At 51.5% G+C, this 17,734-nt stretch overlaps 1 protein-coding gene across 2 annotated transcripts; it reads right to left on the bottom strand.

The window, feature by feature from the left end:
* Positions 1 to 1,336: 1,336 nt before the first annotated feature.
* On the bottom strand, positions 1,337 to 17,389 carry CILP (cartilage intermediate layer protein). 2 transcript variants are annotated; one of them, XM_070468632.1, is made up of 9 exons: positions 17,108 to 17,389; positions 15,335 to 15,499; positions 12,641 to 12,733; positions 11,410 to 11,679; positions 9,732 to 9,914; positions 9,035 to 9,349; positions 8,134 to 8,242; positions 6,609 to 6,766; positions 1,337 to 4,401 (listed from the first exon to the last, which is right to left on the bottom strand). In XM_070468632.1, exons 2-9 carry the CDS (start codon positions 15,393 to 15,395, stop codon positions 2,042 to 2,044), a joined length of 3,549 nt encoding a protein of 1,182 aa, XP_070324733.1. In that variant the 5' UTR covers positions 15,396 to 15,499; positions 17,108 to 17,389; the 3' UTR covers positions 1,337 to 2,041. The 2 variants fall into 2 exon arrangements, with proteins under 2 accessions (XP_070324733.1, XP_070324735.1); XM_070468634.1 differs by lacking the exon at positions 11,410 to 11,679 and having other exon boundaries at positions 17,108 to 17,387.
* Positions 17,390 to 17,734: the final 345 nt, after the last annotated feature.

Here is a 17,734-nt window from a genome sequence, read left to right on the forward strand (position 1 = left end):
CCACCTGGAAAGTAGTATATTTTATATACTCATGAAGACCTGTCTACTTGCACACATGGCTTTGGATAGAATAGGCACTCAATAAATATCTGGTGAGCAAGGGAAAAAAAAAGGACTCCAGCAGCTGCCACTTGCTGGAGTCCATTTATTCAGGTCCTCAATGGAGAACAGAAAGGGAAGGTCAGGGGTTGGGAGCCCAGTCAGCCCACATTCCCCAGCAGCCCCTTCTGATGAGTTTGCAGGAGACTGGACGATCAGGTTGAAGCAGCGAGGCAACTGTGCTATAGATCGCTGAGCGCTGACTCCTTGGCAGGGGCAGCCAAAGCTGCTCTCCCCGTCATCCCACCCGGTGAAGTCAGTGGGAGCCACTCCCTGGAACATATAGCCTGGAAGTAGGTTAAGGAGCAATCGCAAAGCTGCGAGGCCCTAGCCCTGCATACACTCACTCTCAGAGGTCATGGGAGTGGGGTGCTTAGCCAGAGAAATTTCTAGTCAATTATGAACCAAACCCCTGGGAACCAGGCAGATGCTGAGCCAAGAGTACAAATCCAGGCCAGACCGGAGGTGGCCAAAAGGAGCTGCCCCAGGCCTGCCAGGGGATCAGGGAGAGCATTTTGTCCTGATTGTAAGTGATGCCCTCTCCTCACCCCTTGGCCTCTTTCGTAATAGATTCTGGAGAGGTTGGCAAAGAGGCAGTCAGTGCATCTTACTCAACCCTGGCTGTGGATCCCCAGGATCACTCTGGCACCATCTAGGGCCTCTGATATACTATTTTAAACCAAACACGTTTTCAAAAAAAAAAAAACTGTCCACTTGGACCAGTCGTTTTACTCAAGGGACAAAGGCTGTTATACACAACAGAGGTCTGGTGTCTGGAAAAGCTAGGCATCTTTAGAAGAGCTTGGAATGAAAAAAAATAAAAAGCCCATCCTTCTGAGTGAGGCCAGCCAAGCCAGCTGGAGAAGGCAGCACACTGTGGGGGGTTGCCAAAGGACCAGTGGGCCAGCTTGCCAGACCCTGGGCCAAACCATTGTATAAGCTCCCCAGTATTGGAAGGGATGAAAAAAAAAAAATCAGGACATGTTTTCAGCTTTGTTCAGGGGCCCAGAACATGCTTTCAACTCCAGGAATCTCTGCTCTTCTCTACAAATGGAAAATATGACCCATGAGAACAAACTTGACCACTAGAATATGTGCCTAGTCACCCAGCCCTGTAACTTGGGGTTAGGTGGCTCTATGCCTCACGCCACCTTGTGACCATTTTCCAGAGACCCCTCTGTCCCTCTGAGCAGTTAGCTCACTTTAATGGTTTAAAGACAGGTCAGTGACCTCAAAATCAAGTACAAAATGTGCATTTATTGACATCTGTTCTGGGCCACACTGGGCTTCTAGCAAGAACAATATAAAAGGAAACAATTAATATAGTTAGCAACAGAGTGCAGTTGTGGATACCAGGTGATGTTTTTCCCAGATTTGGCAGAGGAAATATGATTACCTTATATTCAACAGTGTAACACTGAACATGCACTGGAGTTCTAGATTCAGCAAAGAAATGTTAGTAACATTTCAAATAACAATATAGTTTATTTCTTTATTTCACCACCTTTTATATGTATGAACTGTGATGCAGGCCTTGCTTACATCCTATGGAGCCAGGCCAAGAAATATGCTTTATATTGGTTATTTGACCTTCAACATCCGACTATCATTAGAGGTGGGCAAAACCATGCAAAAAAGAAAATGAAAGACATTTCCAGGTAGGGCACTAAATGAAGAATGCTTGAAGCCACAGAGTTTGCCCATGGCCAATTTCTTGTGTTTCTTGTAGAGAGAGAACAGGACAGTGGGGCTTTATTCTGACATTTCAGGGGCTTCATGCCAATCAGGGTCACGAGACAAAGACAAGTAAGTGAAGGAATGAAGAACCAAACACGCAAGTTGCACCAGAACAGATGGGCTTAAATTAACCGAGTGACAGTTTGGGCATCAGTCCCACACGACTGTCACGTGAGATGGCAGGAGAAGGGAAGTATTACAAGCCTCAGTCGCTCAGAGGCTGCTGAGCAGCCCCAGGAAACCTCAGAGAGGCCACCCCTCCACGCTGGCTACCCTGGCTTGCCCGCTGCCTCCTTGAGGGCACTCTTCCCCTGACACTGCTTGCAGGGGAGGGCTGGGCCGGGGTGCTCTGGAGGTACTGGAAGGCACTCTGACGGCCCACCTGCCTCTCTACGCAGTTAAAGGTGAGGGCCACTCCCACATTGGCCTTCATGACTCTGGAGGAGCCATCGGATGTGCCATCAAAGCACCGGCCGAGCGCAATCTCCTTGGCCGTGCGAGGGTCCTGGTCAGTGACAGTGTAGATGCCATAGTTGTGGCCCAGTGGGTCCAAGGGCGCCAGCATGGTGTATGCGCTGGTGTCGTTGTTGACCGCCAGCGGTAGGTGGTTGACCAGGTACTCATGCAGCATAGAGTTTACACTGGCTCGTTGGCAGCTGCCCTGGGGGATGACCTTCACCAGCGTGCGGTCCACACGGTCCTGGTCGTAGAGCATCCCGCTGCACTTGAACTCCAAGCAGGCAGAGGAGACGTTGGGCTGGTCCCTGTCCCGTGTGCTCCTCACATCCCGGATTCCATACAGCTTCCCCACCGTCCGCCGGTGGGTGCCCCCCATGTTACGGGACCGCACATTTATCTCCGGCAGCCCCACAATCCTCACCTTGATGTAGCAAGCCCTGAACTCCATTGGCTTGGGCCACCAGGCCAAGTAGTCTTCAGTCCAGCTCATGGGGTCGTCATCGTTGAAAGGGACTGTGTTGTAGTCGTACCGATCCCCCTCAATCTGGTAGAACCGGAAATGGGCCGCACTGGGTGGTGCGTCCTCGCATGCCTGGAGGTTCTCAAATGCATAGATGGGCCCATTGCCCTCCTCAGCCGAGTTGGGCCTTGGCTTGGCCATGCTGATCTGGAAAGCCGTCTTCTTGACCCGTGGGTCCTCGTGGTCTGTCCGGCGGTACTTGAGCTTGTTGAGGTAGGGCTGAGGGACACCGATTGCATTTGGGTTGAATTTGGGAGAAGACTCCACTGCTTCCAGTTCTTCCCCGGCCAGGCTGGCCAAGACGTAGGCAGAGTAAGCATCGGGGGACTGGTCGTCACAGAAGGCAGGCAGGCAGGCCCCATTGGGGCCCGTGAGGACACTGTCAAAGCGGCCCCAGGCCCTGGGGTTGGAGGAGAAGCCAGTCCTGGGCTCCAGGTTGATCACAGAGACGACAACCCCCTGGATCTGCTCACTGGGCAAGAACCTCTCACTCCGGTAGGCCCTCACCTTGATGAAGCACCTCCTGCTTTCCGGGACATCCAGGTTAAAAAGCCTCCTCTCGCGGATCTCCATGTTGCCCACCAGGAAGGTCCTGTCTTCCCTTCTGTTCCGCCTTTGGCTTTCAGGTTTGAAGTCACCTTCCTCCTCCCACAGCCCTGTGTCTGGGTTGAGCGACCAGAGTTTCATCATGGACACATGCTCTGGCATCTTGACCTGGGTTGAGTCAAGATGAACCTTCACCTTGCCAACATTAAGGGACTCTGAGGTGGCTTCATCTCTGAAGTCCACAGAGAACATGCCATATGTCCGAAGAGGGAAAGTGTCTCCTTCATCATTGATGAAGTTCAGGTCACTCTGGGCAGCAGTAGCTGTGGAAATATTCCGGGGATCCAGGAAGGTCACGCTGGCCTTTACTTTTCCCAGGTAGGGCTCCCCGTTCTGCCGGTAGAAACTCTTGGATGGGATCTCCAGCTCAGCCACAGGGTCTTCACCAGCCATGTCCCCCAAGGGGATAATGTTGGTCTCCAGGGCCTCCAAGGTCATGGGCTCTTTCCGCCGAAGCATCTTGATCTCATGGAACACAGCACTCCCCTTCTTATTGAAGGGCAGCACTTTGGTGGTATTGACGAACTTCTGCATCCTGTCCACAAATGTGAGCACCAGCCTCTCTGTGTCCTGAGGGACGTGGAGAGTGAACGTGCCCTTGTAGCCAGTCATGCTCACACGAGTGTTCCCCATGTACACGTGGCCGAAGCGCAGGGGTTCCCCGTTGTCGGCTGCGCTGACTCGGCCCCGCACGATTCTCCGAGTCTCCGTACACCGCTGGCAGCTGCACTCAGTGGCCACCTTGGTGGGCAGCGTGTACCCGCTACACTGGATCTCCCTCTCCTCTGTTTTGGAGATCCCACAGCAGTGCTCCACAGCATCTCGGCACCTGATCCCATTATCCTGCTGCCCTGCACAGGTCTTGACAGGGCAACGACCCACGTCATAGTAGAAGGAGTTGGTGGCATTCTGGAAACAGTCATGGGGCAGCCGGATAAGGTAGCTCTCGGGGGTTGGGTTGCAAGGAATCTCATCAGGGGCTATGGAGGGAAATAGTTCAGACATTAAATGCAAGTCCTTTTCCTATACGAAGCGCATCTCAACCTCACCTTTCTGACCTCAGGTTTTCAAAGCACTGGCATGGTACCAACTCTCACAGAACTCCTCTGAGGGAGAATGGATAGCCATTACTAATTCCATTTTATCCTTGGAGAAACAGAGTTCCTTGCAGAGACCACTACAGTAATGGTTCTCATTGGAGGGATCTTGAAAATTTGTGAGGGTATTCTGAATTACCACCAAAACTGGGAGTGCTACTGGCTTATCATGGGCGGGGCAGGCTTGTAGCTCTGTTTTCTGCAGTGCCTGGCACTGTGCGGCATAAAGAATTTTACTGCATTCTGCTTTCACATATTCTATAGACATTCATGTACATGGAAAGCATGTTTAAATGATCAGAACCTGGTATTTTATACATGGTTTTACCATGCATTGAGTTTTTGAAGGATGCAACTACCATATAAATCGAGCTAAGACTGTACTTTGTTTAGCTTGGTAAAATACCAAGAACTGCTTCTTGTCTCAGAAAAATCACCTCCCTACAACTGCCCAAGGAATGTGAAACAATGCCCCGCTACATGTCAGTATTTGTTGTTGTCACATTCATGGTGACTGGATTCAAGTGCAAGTGTCTGACTTCCTGGTGGGTGTTCTTGTGTCATGAACACTTACATATTTAAACACATATGATTTTGCATTAAAATTATTTTTTTATATTTCTGTTTTATGTCATTAGGAGCATTTCCATATAGATATCTTAAAATCACATGTAGTTACTATCTATAAATTTAACTTCAGAATAGTAAACTACTTTTTAGTTTAAAATATTAAACATGTGAAGTATTAAGAATAACTGTGACAAGCAGGGAGCGCTGGTGTGATGAGCTGGGAACCACGGTTGACAGGGTTCCCTCATCCGCCAAGGTCCAAGTGCCCTGTGTCCTGTCTGTCCTCAGCTGTGTTTCTCACTGGAGTCTGTGAAACATTCCAGACTCCTCCCAACAAATCTCCTCCTGCCTTTTGTTTGGTTTTGTTTAGGCCAATTACTAAGATATCCTCCTTCCCCCTCACTTTGCAAGTACAGCTTCCTGACTGGTCTCAGCCTCCAGTCTCCCCTCCTCCAGCTCACTTCTAGAAGCCAGCTTTAATCAGGTCACCCTTTCTTGTAAAGCCCCCTCAGTTGCCCACTTCTCTAACTTTGCTCACGCTGGCCCTTGATCTGGAACTCCCCCACCTCCATACACACAGACCCTGGTCATTGTTTAACATCAGGGGTTCACAATACTGGCCACGAATTAGAATTCCTGGGGAGAGCTTTTAACCTGAGTGTTCCCAGGCCACATTCCAAAGCAATAAAATCAAGCTCCCTGGAGGTAAAACCCAGGCAACAATATTTTTTAAAAACTCACAGGTGGACCTACTGTATAACACAGGAAACTCTGCTCCATGTTATGTGGCAGCCGGGATGGGAAGGGAGTTTAAGGGAGAATGGATAAATGTACACATATGGCTGAGTCCCTCCACTCTTTACCTGAAACTACCACAACGTTGTTAATCAGTTATTTGTGCACACATGCTAAGTCACTTCAGTCGTGTCTGACTCATTGTGACCCTGTGGACTGTAGCCCACCAGGCTCCTCTGTCCTTGAGATTCTCCAGGCAAGAATACTGGGTGGGTTGCCAAGCCCTCCTCCAGGGGTTCTTCCCGACCCAGGGATCAAAACTGCATCTCCTGAAACTCCTGCATTGCAGGCAGATTCTTTACCACTGCATCACCCGAGAAGCCCCATTAATCGGCTATACCCCAATACAAAATTAAAAGTTAAAAAAACTAAGCAAAACAATGCAATAGTTGATCCCAGTGGGTGACCAAAGCTAAAAACCACTGTTTAAGCCTCCAGCAACCAGCCACAACAGTCCTTCCCACCTGGAAGTTTTCCATTTCTCATCTGTAATATCCACAACTCCTTATCTCCTGTTTCAGCTGCATTTTTTCTCTCTCTACTGACTTGTCTCTTATTTCTCCACCCCTCCTGGAGTGGCAGATCTGTGAGGGTAGGACCTAGGTCTGTGCCATCTTTGTGTCCCGGAAAGCACAGCACTGCGCACAGCCCAGGACAGCCCACGTTTTGACTGTTCGGTTATGCCCACTGTGGCAGGGGTTCTCCAGGGGCCCTGCCAGGCTTACCTATGACAGTCAGCTGGGCGATGCGGGACTTTGCAGCCCCAGCATCGCTCTGGGCCTTGCAGAAGTACTCCCCGGCCTGGTCCCGCTGCAGATTCCTCAGCACCAGTTTGCTGTCATGCTTGTAGAGGGAGGGGTCCAACAGTGTGTTGTTATGGTACCTGCAAGGGATGGAGAGGGACAGCCTGAGGGGGCAGTGGAAGGGCTGGTATCCTCAAGGACAGTGTCAGGAGCCAGGCAGATGACGGACAGGTCCCTGCAGATGCCAACTCTGCAACTGACTTGGCTCTTTCAAGAACACTGACTGGCCTGGGAGTCAGGGGACTTGCTTCTCAGTCTCAGTCCCACTGATGGCTGGCTATGGACCCTTGGACGAATCCTTTCACCTCTGAGCTTCAACTTCCTGTTCCATTCATATGAAATAGATGCCATGATTCCTAGCTGATTCGTAGAATTATTGCTGCTGCTGCTGCTGTTAAGTCGCTTCAGTCGTGTCCGACTCTGTGCGACCCCATAGACGGCAGCCCACCAGCCTCCCCCGTCCCTGGGATTCTCCAGGCAAAAACACTGGAGTGGGTTGCCATTTCCTTTTGCAATGCATGAAAGTGAAAAGTGAAAGTGAAGTAGCTCAGTCATGTCTGACTCTTAGCGACCCCATGGACTGCAGCCTACCAGGCTCCTCCATCCATGGGATTTTCCAGGCAAAAGTACTGGAGTGGGGTGCCATTGCCTTCTCTGATAGGATCGTTGAGAGGGTCAAATAAGATAATGGCTATAAAATGTTTGTGAAGTGTAAAGGACAGCCACTGGGGACTCTAACCTTGTTTGCCTTTGGGAAATTAGGACTGGGAAACCTGGTTCTGTGTCCCAAGGATATAGAGTCAGGACCCTAAGACCACAGCGGCTCTGTAGGGACCCCAGCTTCAATAGGACAACAGGGCTTGCTGGTTGTCTGAGTGGCCTCGACCCTATTGGCCCCAACTTAAAAAAAATTTTTTTTAATTTTTCTTTTTATTTTTGGCTGAACCACGCTTCATATTAGAATCTTAGTTCCCTGACAAGGGATCAAAACTACACCCTTTGCAGTCTTAACCACTGCACCACCAGAGAAGTCCCCAACTGGCCCCCACTTTTAAGTGTCCATTCCCTGATGATGGATCAGGGCTTTGTGTATGTGGGTGCATGCGCACGTGCACACACTCAGTCATGTCTGACTCTTTGTGACCACATGGACTGTAGCCTTCTAGGCTCTTCTGTCCATGGAATTTTCCAAGCAAGAATCCTGGAGTGCGTTGCCATCTCCTACTCCAGGGGATCTTCCCAGCCCAGGGATCAAACCCATGTCTCTTGCATTTCCTGCACTGGCAACAGGCTCTTCACCACTGCAATGCCTGGGAAGCCACACCAGAGCCTTCCTTGTAGCTTTATTCTGCTGGTCATTGTCATGATTGACAACTCCAGACCCAGTGCAAGACAGCTCTGGTGTTCCAAGAGGAGAATCAGGCCAGATACCTGGCAGCATACTCACCAGAAATACTTGTCTGGTTTGGGCTTCCCTGTGGCCTTACAGCATAGGGACACACTCTGCCCAGCTCTTCGCGCTTTCGTCTCAGGGTTCATCACAATGTACGGCGTTTCTGCGACAGGGATGAGAAAGGGTGTCTGGGGTTTTTCTTTGTGACAGGTTCTCCATCCAGGGCCTTACTCCCTCAGGTATTTTGACATGTGTTAAAATTGTACAATTTCACACATATACCCTAGCCCGCTTCTAATGGTCCTAACAGAGTCCATTCCCTCCCTCCACTCAGATGGGACCCGCTCCCATAGCCTCTTGGGCAGTATCTGGGTGAGGCAGTGGCGAGCCAAGGGAACTCTGTACCAGGCAAGATTCCCAAGCATTGCCCTTGAGACAGAGCTGGCTGTTGCAAATAGTGCAGTACCTTCTCTTCTGATTCCAGCAGAATTTTCTGGCCATTCTGCACTGTTTCTGAATTTCCCCAGCCTCTCTCTCTCCTCCAGGCCTTACTCTATACTGTCATTGACTCTTTTAGATAAGTTGGCAGGAAAGAACTTATACATCTGAGGGAGCAAGCCATGCCACTATCTGGGGGAAGAATACTCCAAGCAGAGTATATAGCAAGTGCAAAGGCCCTGAGGCAGGTGTGCACCTATGTAGTTGAGGAATAGATAGGAAGCCTTTGTAACTGTAGTAGAGTGACTCAGTGCAGGTGGTGGGGACTGTAATAGGAGAGGAGAGAAGAGGAGAGAAGGTAAGTAATGGATGGGGGGTGGGGAGCCAGATGATGTTGGAACTTGTGGATTTTTTGCTTTTACTCTGGGAAAGCTGGGAAGCCAGCTCTGAGTACTAGAATCCTTGTATTTAAAAGTCCAGCCTTCCTCCCCAGCCCAACCCCAGGGAACTTCAGTACCTGCCCTCACGAACTCCGCCCTGATGGTGGCTGCCTTCAGTCTAGTCTTAGGCACCGTGAGGTGGATAGGCACAAACTTGGTCTTTGTGATCTTCAGGATGCTTTTGCCGTCGGGGCACAACCCAGGGACTCGGAACCTCCCACTGCTGTCCGTCTGGGTCAGTAGCTTAGGTGTCTTGCTCAGGAGGTAGACAGCAGCCCCTGAGGCTGGGGCACCCCCAGGGAGGGAGACAGCCCCATAGAGCACGAAGTCCTGACACATGCACGCGTCACACTCAGCATTCGGCTTGCCCATGGGGCAGGTAAGGTCACACGCTGTGGAAAAAGAGGCCACATCAGGAGGGCATGTATGGATTCTGGCCCTCCTTCAGCCATGTCCCACCTGCGGAGTCTCATATGCTCCCTCTCATCCTTAGGCCTTTGTTACCCTCCCTCAGCAGCCTGCGTAACTAATTCCTACTCATCCTTTAAGACTTAGCTCAGGACACCTCCTCTAGGAAGACGGAACTGAGTCCCCTAAGTGACGATGATTGATCCTGCTCCCACATTATCCCCTAAGTCCCCCATCAGTGCACAGAATTACTTGATGCGTGGATGAATGAATGAATGAACCTGTCTCAGTCTGATCCTCTAGCCTCTTCTAGGCTATTTCAGACCCAGCCCCATGCCCTGTCTGGTACCAGGAGCAGGGGCGTACCTGAACAGGCCTGTTCCATGCAATGCCGGCCCTCCTCCGTGGCCTCACTGCACAGCGACACCGTCTCTGCCAAGCAGGTGCGTGACCGGGTCTGGACCCCAGGGTGACCACAAGCAGCAGAACACTTGCTCCAGGGAGACCACGGACTCCAGAGGCTGCGCTCCGTGGCTCGGCGCAAGGATCCTACAAAGAAGACCAGCAGGCAGTCTGACTTTCCTCCAAGGGGACTCCATCAGGATGCCTGACCCTGAGGCTGCTTTTTCTCGGAGATCCATGCCTCCATTTACATCCTAGATGTCTTTGATATTTATATTTCCTGCAAGGATTTTCCCAACAGATGGACACAAGAGACTTGAGGAAGTGATGTCTCTTGATTTTCACAATGACACCACCAAATGGGCTATAGGTGCCCCTGAGAGGGACTTACTGGCCAAGTGCTGGGACTTTGATGTGCTGTCCTTGCATGTGGAGGACAGCACCATCTTTACTCTCTCCCAGTGTGAAAATAGCCCCTGCTCCTGCAGAAGGGGCCCTGGGAAATCAAGACCTGGGGCCTCAGCAACATCAAGGCCCCTCTGCCTACACTCCTCATCCTTGATCTGAGGCCTGTGTGCAAGAAAATGGGGGCCTCGAACCTCACCCTGAGACATTGCCCAGCCTGGGTTCCTGATCCAGATGACTGCCACTGCCACCTGAGCCTGCAGGGTCAGGCCGTGTGCAGTGGCGGAACCCCAGAAGGCAGGATGCAGAGTCAGTAATGGACAGGCCTGCAGCTGGCTCTGAATTACCCAGTATGGGGAGAGAGGACAGAAAGAGCATGAACTCTTGAACTCTGCAAACACAGGCCTGGGTTTAAATCCCAGCATTCCACTGACCAGCTGTGTCATTCCAAGAAGTTCCCTAACCTCTCTGAACCTGGAATAACTTGTCAAAATAGAGATTCCTCACAGTCAGTTGTAAGTTGAGTAATGGAGATAACTAGCAGCGTCTGGCACAGAGGAACTAAAATAGAAATGAAAACTTAGTGGGCGCTCACCTGCGTTAAGCCCTCTGCATTTATTATTTAATTTAATCCTCATAAAAACCCCCGTAAAGTGAAAACGTTAGTCGCTCAGTCACGTCCAACTCTTTGCGACCCCATGGACTATAGCCCACCAGGCTCCTCTGTCCATGGAGTTCTCCAGACGAGAATATTGCCATTCCCTTCTCCAGGGGATCTTCCTGACCCAGGGATTGAACACAGGTCTCCTGAATTACAGGCAGATTCTTTACCATCTGAGCCACCAGGGAAGCCCCAAACCCCCCATGAAGGTATATTAATACCTCTCTTCCACATGTGAGAAACCTGAGGCTCAGAGAGTTTCAGAAAATCTGCCTAAGGAGCACAGTAGAGACAGTGGGCCCAGATTCAAAGCAGTCCAACTCCAGAGCCTGTGGTCTTCCCCATCAGTAAAATGGATTGAAAGGAAACTATCCATCAACACAGAACACTGTTGGGAACATTATGGCTCTCATGGAACTAACGGGTTATTATGGAGTGTGTATATACATGGAGTGTGTGTATCGCACACATATGTATGTGTGCTATATACAGAGTTTCCATGGCCAGATGCAGGCCCTGGCCTCCCCCTGTGGGGAGGCTGGTGAGAAGTAGGGAGTGGGGGCTGGCCAGGCTCACCTGGAGGGCAGAGGAAGCGCACAGTGTAATTAGAGCAGTTCTGGCCGGGTCGCTGCTCCCTGTTGAGGCACCAGAAGCCCTCAAGGGGGCTGCCATGGACCACTTGGCCAGTGCTGCCTGCAGGTGTCCAGCTGGTGGTTCGAGCCTCTAGCCGCAGGGGCCGAGCGCACACCCGGTCCCCATAGTAGAACTGAATGGCATCCAGCCGTTCGTAGTCACCCTGCCCACCCGGGTGGTCAATGTTGAACCAGGTCGTCCACTCCCCAGGACCTGAGAGAGAGCCAGAGAGAGCCAGGTGGGAGCCACCGGGCCCCAGAGCCCCTGGTGAGCTCAACCCCTGGGAGTCATCCCCGCTACCCTCACCTGCCCCTCACTGGTCTCAGGCCCCATCACATCTCTCTGTGCCGCGTTTCTAGAATCTCTTACCCTTCTGCACACCCTGCTGCCAAAGATTCTCAGCAGCCTGGCTATACCATGTCAGTAACTTCCTGCCTGGTGTCTACCTCCAGCTTCCCCAAACCATCCCCACTCCTCTCCAATACTACAGTCAGGGTGAGCTTTCTCCATGCAGCCGGGGCCACATCACTCCCAGCTTTAACTCCCTTAGCCAGGTATTTAGGTGCTGACGAGCTGGTACCTCCACCCTCCTCTCTCTGCTCTCTCCTTGCCAGCCTGTGTGCGCTCTGGCCCCAGCAAGCCCTCCAGCATTCCTGGGATCTATCAGGCAGCTTCATGCTTCTGAGCTGTCCTATATACTTGGTCCCTCTGCCTGGACAGAGATGTTGGCCAAATACCTTTTTTTTTTTTAAGTTCCCTGACCAGGGATTGAACCCAGACTCCCTGCAGGGGAAGCACTGAGTCTTAACCACTGGATGCCAGGGAAGTCCTCAAATGCCTTTTAAAAGTAGATTTCTATGGACGTTCCCAAACGGCTCAGTGGGTAAAAGAATCTGCCTGCAATGCAGGAGATGTGGGTTCAGTCCCTGGGTCAGGAAGATCCCCTGGAGAAGGGAATGGCAATCCACTCTGGTATTCTCGCCTGAAAAATTCCATGAACAAAGGAGCCTGGCAGGCTACAGTTCAAAGGATCGCAAAGAGTTGGACACAACTGAGCAAAGCATTTTGTCTATGGAACCCTGACATTGTCCCCCCGACTGCAGAGATTCTCTTCGCAAGCTCAGTAAAGAGCAACCCCCTCACCCCCATGCTCCCTGCTCCAGCCACAACTCACTGTCCAGGAGGTTAGCAGGCTTGGCAAAGACACCTGAGGTCCTCTTCCCAGGCTGGACTCTTCTTACTGACTGAGTGAGCATCATCTGCCTCCCTGAGGGCCAGGAGGAGAAGTGAGAGGTCAAGAAAGTTACAGGGGTCCAACAGGGTCCTGCTACTAGCCTCTCAGGACGTAGGGAAGCAGTGTGATGTGGGGGATGGAACGTGAGTGCTGGGTGTGGGTTCAGAGTCTCACTCTGCCATTGACTGGCTGTATGACCTCAAAAGCTTTATGCTTTTAAATTTGTTTCCTCATAAAATAGAGCTTTACCCTGTTTACAATAGCTAGGACATGGAAGCAACCTAGATGTCCATCAGCAGGTGAATGGATAAGAAAGTTGTGGTACATATACACAGTGGAATATTACTCAGCTACAAAAAAGAATGCATTTGAGTTAGTTCTAATGAGATGGATGAAACTGTAAACTATTATACAGAGTGAAGTAAGTCAGAAAGAGAAACACCAATACAGTGTATTAACACATATAAACATGGAATTTAGAAGAGTAATGACCGACCATATAAGCAAGACAGCAAAAGAGACACAGATGTAAAGAGCAGACTTTTGGGCTCCGTGAGAGAAGGCAAGGGTGGGATGATTTGAGAGAATAGCACTGAAACATGTATATTATCATATGTAAAATAAATGACCAGTGCAAGTTCGATGAATGAAGCAGGGCTCTCAAAGCCAGCGACAACCCAGAGGGATGGGGTGGGATAGGGTGGGGAAGGAAGAAGGAGGGGAGTTCACGATGGGGGGACACATGGACATCCATGGCTGATTCATGTCAGTGTATGGCAAAAAGCACCACAATATTGTAAAGTAATTAGCCTCCAATTAAAATAAATTACTATTTTTTGTAAATAGAGCTGCGCCAACAATCACTGCATCACAGGGTCATGGTGCCTTTTCAAGGTGATGGTGAAGCTAAAGGGACCTGGCACGCAGTGCATGCTCACCAGTGTGGTTCTCTTCTCGCGTTTGTTCTAGAAAATGGACCATGGGATGCTGCAAGGCAGCCAGGGCTCCTCCTGTAGGATCTGAGCCCATCCTTCTTGGCAGAATGGAACCTTACTTTCCTCATCTTCTAAAACAGAGATATTAGTTTCCACTGCACATGTGGTGGTCCAGTTGGCCTGAGGATTCCATAAGGAAACACAAAGTCTCTGAAGTACACGGCGATTGAGACTGTGAGCCCCAGACACTGCCACGTCCTGACTGTGTGACCTTGGGCCAGGTACTTAACTCATCTGACCCCTCATCATAAAGTAAGGATAATAATAGTCCCCATCTCAGGTGATTATAGGGATTAAATACGCTTCTTCATAAAATCCACTTAGAACAATGCCTAGCACAGAATGTTTGCTGAATAAAGTATTAGAAACTCCATTTAGCTCAAGACCTAGACAACAGATGTCCATTTCCCTTCTCCTGACAAAGTTTGACTTTGGGAATCCACCCTCACCCTCATAGGATCTGGCTGGAGGAGTAGACCTTTTTTTGGCCACACCATGCAGCCCGTGGGAGCTTAGTTCCCCAGTCAGGGACTCAGTCAGTGCCTCTGCACGGGAAGTATGATGTCTTAACCACTGGCCACCAGGGAAGTCCCAGTCCTTTAGTTTTCTGACCGCAGCTGGCAAAGTCTCCCTGAGGAAGGGTATGGGGACCTCTGAGCCACAGGCAGCGAGCCTCCAGGCCCGACCCACCTGAGGCTGAGTTGGAGGCTCCAAAACAGAAAGGTGAGACAGCAGAAGCCTGCAAAAGCTTCAAGAGGCAATTCACTCTCATGAGAGTCAAATTAGTATTCTCTTTGCTGCTTAACTGGCGGTGATGGTAGCTCTTTTAATCAAACTAATCTGATTTCCCTTCAGATTGCTGAATGTCAATCATCTTCATCACCAACAGCTGTCAGGGTAGAAAGAGCAAGGCAGGAGGTGGGCACGTAGAGGGTTTGGCGAGATGCTCAGACAGCCCTTGTTCCTGCATCTGCAGTCACAGAGCCTGCAGTGCTCATAGCTCTAGAGAATTCTGAGCGTTTTTTGCTTTACCTGAGTATGTGGCTAGAAATCAGAAAAAGAAACGGAGGTGGGAGAGAGTATGCAGCCTGGTGCTCTGAGCTCTGATGCTCAGATGCCTTGGAGAGCCCACCGGGCAAATTCTCTCCACCTGCTCCCTGGCAAACTCGCAGTCGCCAGAGAATGGGGTCCAAGGACAAGGAGACCAGAAGGGGTTCTAGTGTCTCTGTGAAATTTGGCTACAGGGTCTAAATGAATTTTCATGAAACTAAAATCAGATCTCACCCTAAATCCGGATGTGAGAACTCAGGGATTCCTTTTGCTTTGGCTATCAGGAAGCTCAGAGCTAAATTTAGCACTCAGGGGGCAGTGGTGACCCTCTTTATCTTTTATCCTGCTTCTGAATGACATCTTATCCCTCTCCTCATTTAAAAGATTCTGTGAGTTTTAACATTGGGACCTATCTCAAACCCTTTAGGAAAACAAGCAGGGTATAAACCATGAATAAATAGATAAACCAGCCTCGGGTCTTAGTGCCACGGCTATAGTTTAAGGCAGGTGCAGAGCTGGGTCCCAGACCAAATGTGACTTCCCTATGGCAAGTAGCAGCTTAGAGAGACAGGAGATACTTAGCCTGTACCCAGTGCTGAGGTGATCTCCAAAACTAGAAGGAAGAACATGCAGGCCTTGGTCCCTGCCATCTTTCCCCCGGTTCTGTGGGGAATGTGGCAGGAGCTGAGTGAGGGTTCCTTCAGAGTTGGAGTCCCTGGAATGCAATCCCTGAGAAGTTTCTCAGATCAGTGACCTGCAAAGAAACAAAACTTATCAGGTTCCATATCTCTGAGTTGATTCTGAGGTTTTGAGCAGAACTATTTCTTTTCTTTCTTTTAAAAAAATTTTTATTCATTTATTTTTTTGGCTGCACCTTGCCACATGTGGGGTTTTAGTAACCCAACCAGGGATTGAACCCACACCCCCTGCATTGGAAGTATGGAATCTTCACCACTGGACTGCCAGGGAAGTCCCCAGAACTATTTCTTGACCTATCAAAAGTGAAAGGTGGACAGAATGAAGTCTTGTGAGGATGACACCTGCCCACATTGCAAATCTGGGCAGCTTGGGAGAGGCAGAGAGTCAGAATCTCATTCACATGAGGCAGACCTGAATTCAAACCCCAGGTGGTGCTAGGACCCCACCTCGAGATGGGACATAAGGGACAGTTGGGGTGAGATGTTTCCTTGCCAGTGAGGGGGTGCCTGGGCTCACCCCCAGCATCCTCTGGGTGACTCACTTCCAAGACCCAGGCCTGGGGACCTGTTTTGCTGCCCTTGGTGGGACTCACGTTCCTGCACAACAGGGCTACATGTGAAGGCTGGGCAGCCCCTGCCCCACCACAGCAGCCTCTCGCAGGACCGGCAAGCTGGAGGGTGCAGATGCTTCAGACGCACCAGCTCCATGAACACATTCCCTGATGCGCACAGGCTGCAGAAGGAACACGTTTCTGGCCTGCCTAGGAGTCACACAGCCAGGGGCCTGCTAGAGGAGAGCAGAGGGGGCCCACAGGGAGAGGCCAGGGCCCCCAGTAACTGTGAGTGGGGGTTAGGGGCTGCGGGGGCAGGAAGGGGAGCTCCCCTGTTCTCCAAGAGGCCTGGCAGTAGGGCCAGGACCCAGGCTCCCGCCCAATTTTCTCTCTCCCCAGACCTCTGGCCAACCCAGATTCTGACCAGTGCCTGGAAATTCAAGAGGGATTCACTTCAACCTCCGAAGTCCAGGGTGTGGTGAGAAAAGGGAGTCCTCCTCTCTGGAAAAAAAGATTCAAAAGCACTTAGTTGTCCCAGAAGAAGAACAGACCAAGCCCTCGCTGAAGACCATCCAGCTCTAAGGCCGCTAACTCCGCTACCTGTCTCTCAGCCCCGAGAATGGAGTGCAGGGTCTCCAGGTCTCCAGCTCTTGTGGGCCTCACCCCCAGCTCCCAGGCTCTGAGCCGAGGGCCGAGCGCTCCCCAGGGCCTGCACGGCCCTCAGTCTGGGACTGCTCTGGGACTGTCTGGAGCCAAAGTGGCTTGAGGCACCTTGTGGAAAAACCATTTCCCATCTGGCAGCCCACAGAAATTTCCTTAGCATATGCTCCGCTGGTGAGGCTCCCCAGTCTGCAGGTCTCAGAGCGCTCAGACAAAGAAGGCTGGCTGACCGCAGGAAAAAGGGAAAGTACCCAGAGGTAAGAGACCCTGACAGGGGCCCTCTGAGGGCCCCTATCCTCACATCGGGGAGGGAGAAGACTTGGGGCCAGCTCCAAGGAAGAAAGGTGAGTCTTGTCTGCGGGAGGTGAGGCGGCTGGCCGGGGGTGCCCAGGGGTAGCTGAGCCAGGCTGAGGGGTGCAGGGGCGGGCTAAGGAGAACAGGAGCGGGGCTCACCGTGTCTTGCGCAGGACTCCTCAGCTGGGGGCTCCAAGCTTTCCTCTCTCCAGCAGGCCAGCCACCGGGCCTTATATAGCACAGCTGGAGGCTCAGCTGTGGCAGTGCGCCACGGGAAGCAGCCGCGAAACCAGATCTGAGCCTGAGGAAGCTCAGCCTTCTCCTCCCCTCCCCACAGCCCCAGCGGCTTCCAGAGGCCCGATTTCACTTCCAGACCCTCAGGGGAGATGCCGCAGGGCCTGGGGATGGGCCAGGTGGGCAGCTGCCCGGGGCTCCAAAGGCCAGAGCAGAGGGATGGCTGGGGAGGCAGGGGCTCGGGCGGCAGCCCTGGGGAGGGGCCAAGGGGAATTCTACGTATGGGTGGTGCTTCATGGCTCGGGGTGGTATGCTCTTGCCTAAGCTTTGCCTGCTGATCCCCAACATTCCCTGGCCCCGGCCCACCTATGCAGAGAAAGAACTTTGCTGCCCTTAGCACATACCCCGAGTTCTCTTAGGCACACGGATCACCAGGCCTCTCAACTCAGGCTGCCTTGTCTGACTGGGCAACTACTTGGCCTCTGTGGCTCTGAGGGAGCAGTAAGGGACCCTCCGAAGGGACAAGGGGCAGAGGGATTGTGGGGCCAGCAG

Source organism: Odocoileus virginianus, chromosome 6, assembly GCF_023699985.2.
Source record: "Odocoileus virginianus isolate 20LAN1187 ecotype Illinois chromosome 6, Ovbor_1.2, whole genome shotgun sequence".
NCBI lineage: Eukaryota > Metazoa > Chordata > Mammalia > Artiodactyla > Cervidae > Odocoileus > Odocoileus virginianus.

Coding starts and splice junctions, on each gene's coding strand:
- CILP (XM_070468632.1), bottom strand. CDS start 15,395: ATGGCAGGGACCAAGGCCTGCATGTTCTTCCTTCTAGTTTTGGAGATC. Junction 9,350..9,731: donor CATGGAACAGGCCTGTTCAG/GTACGCCCCTGC, acceptor CTTTTTCCACAG/CGTGTGACCTTACCTGCCCC. Junction 6,767..8,133: donor AAACCAGACAAGTATTTCTG/GTGAGTATGCTG, acceptor CATCCCTTGCAG/GTACCATAACAACACACTGT.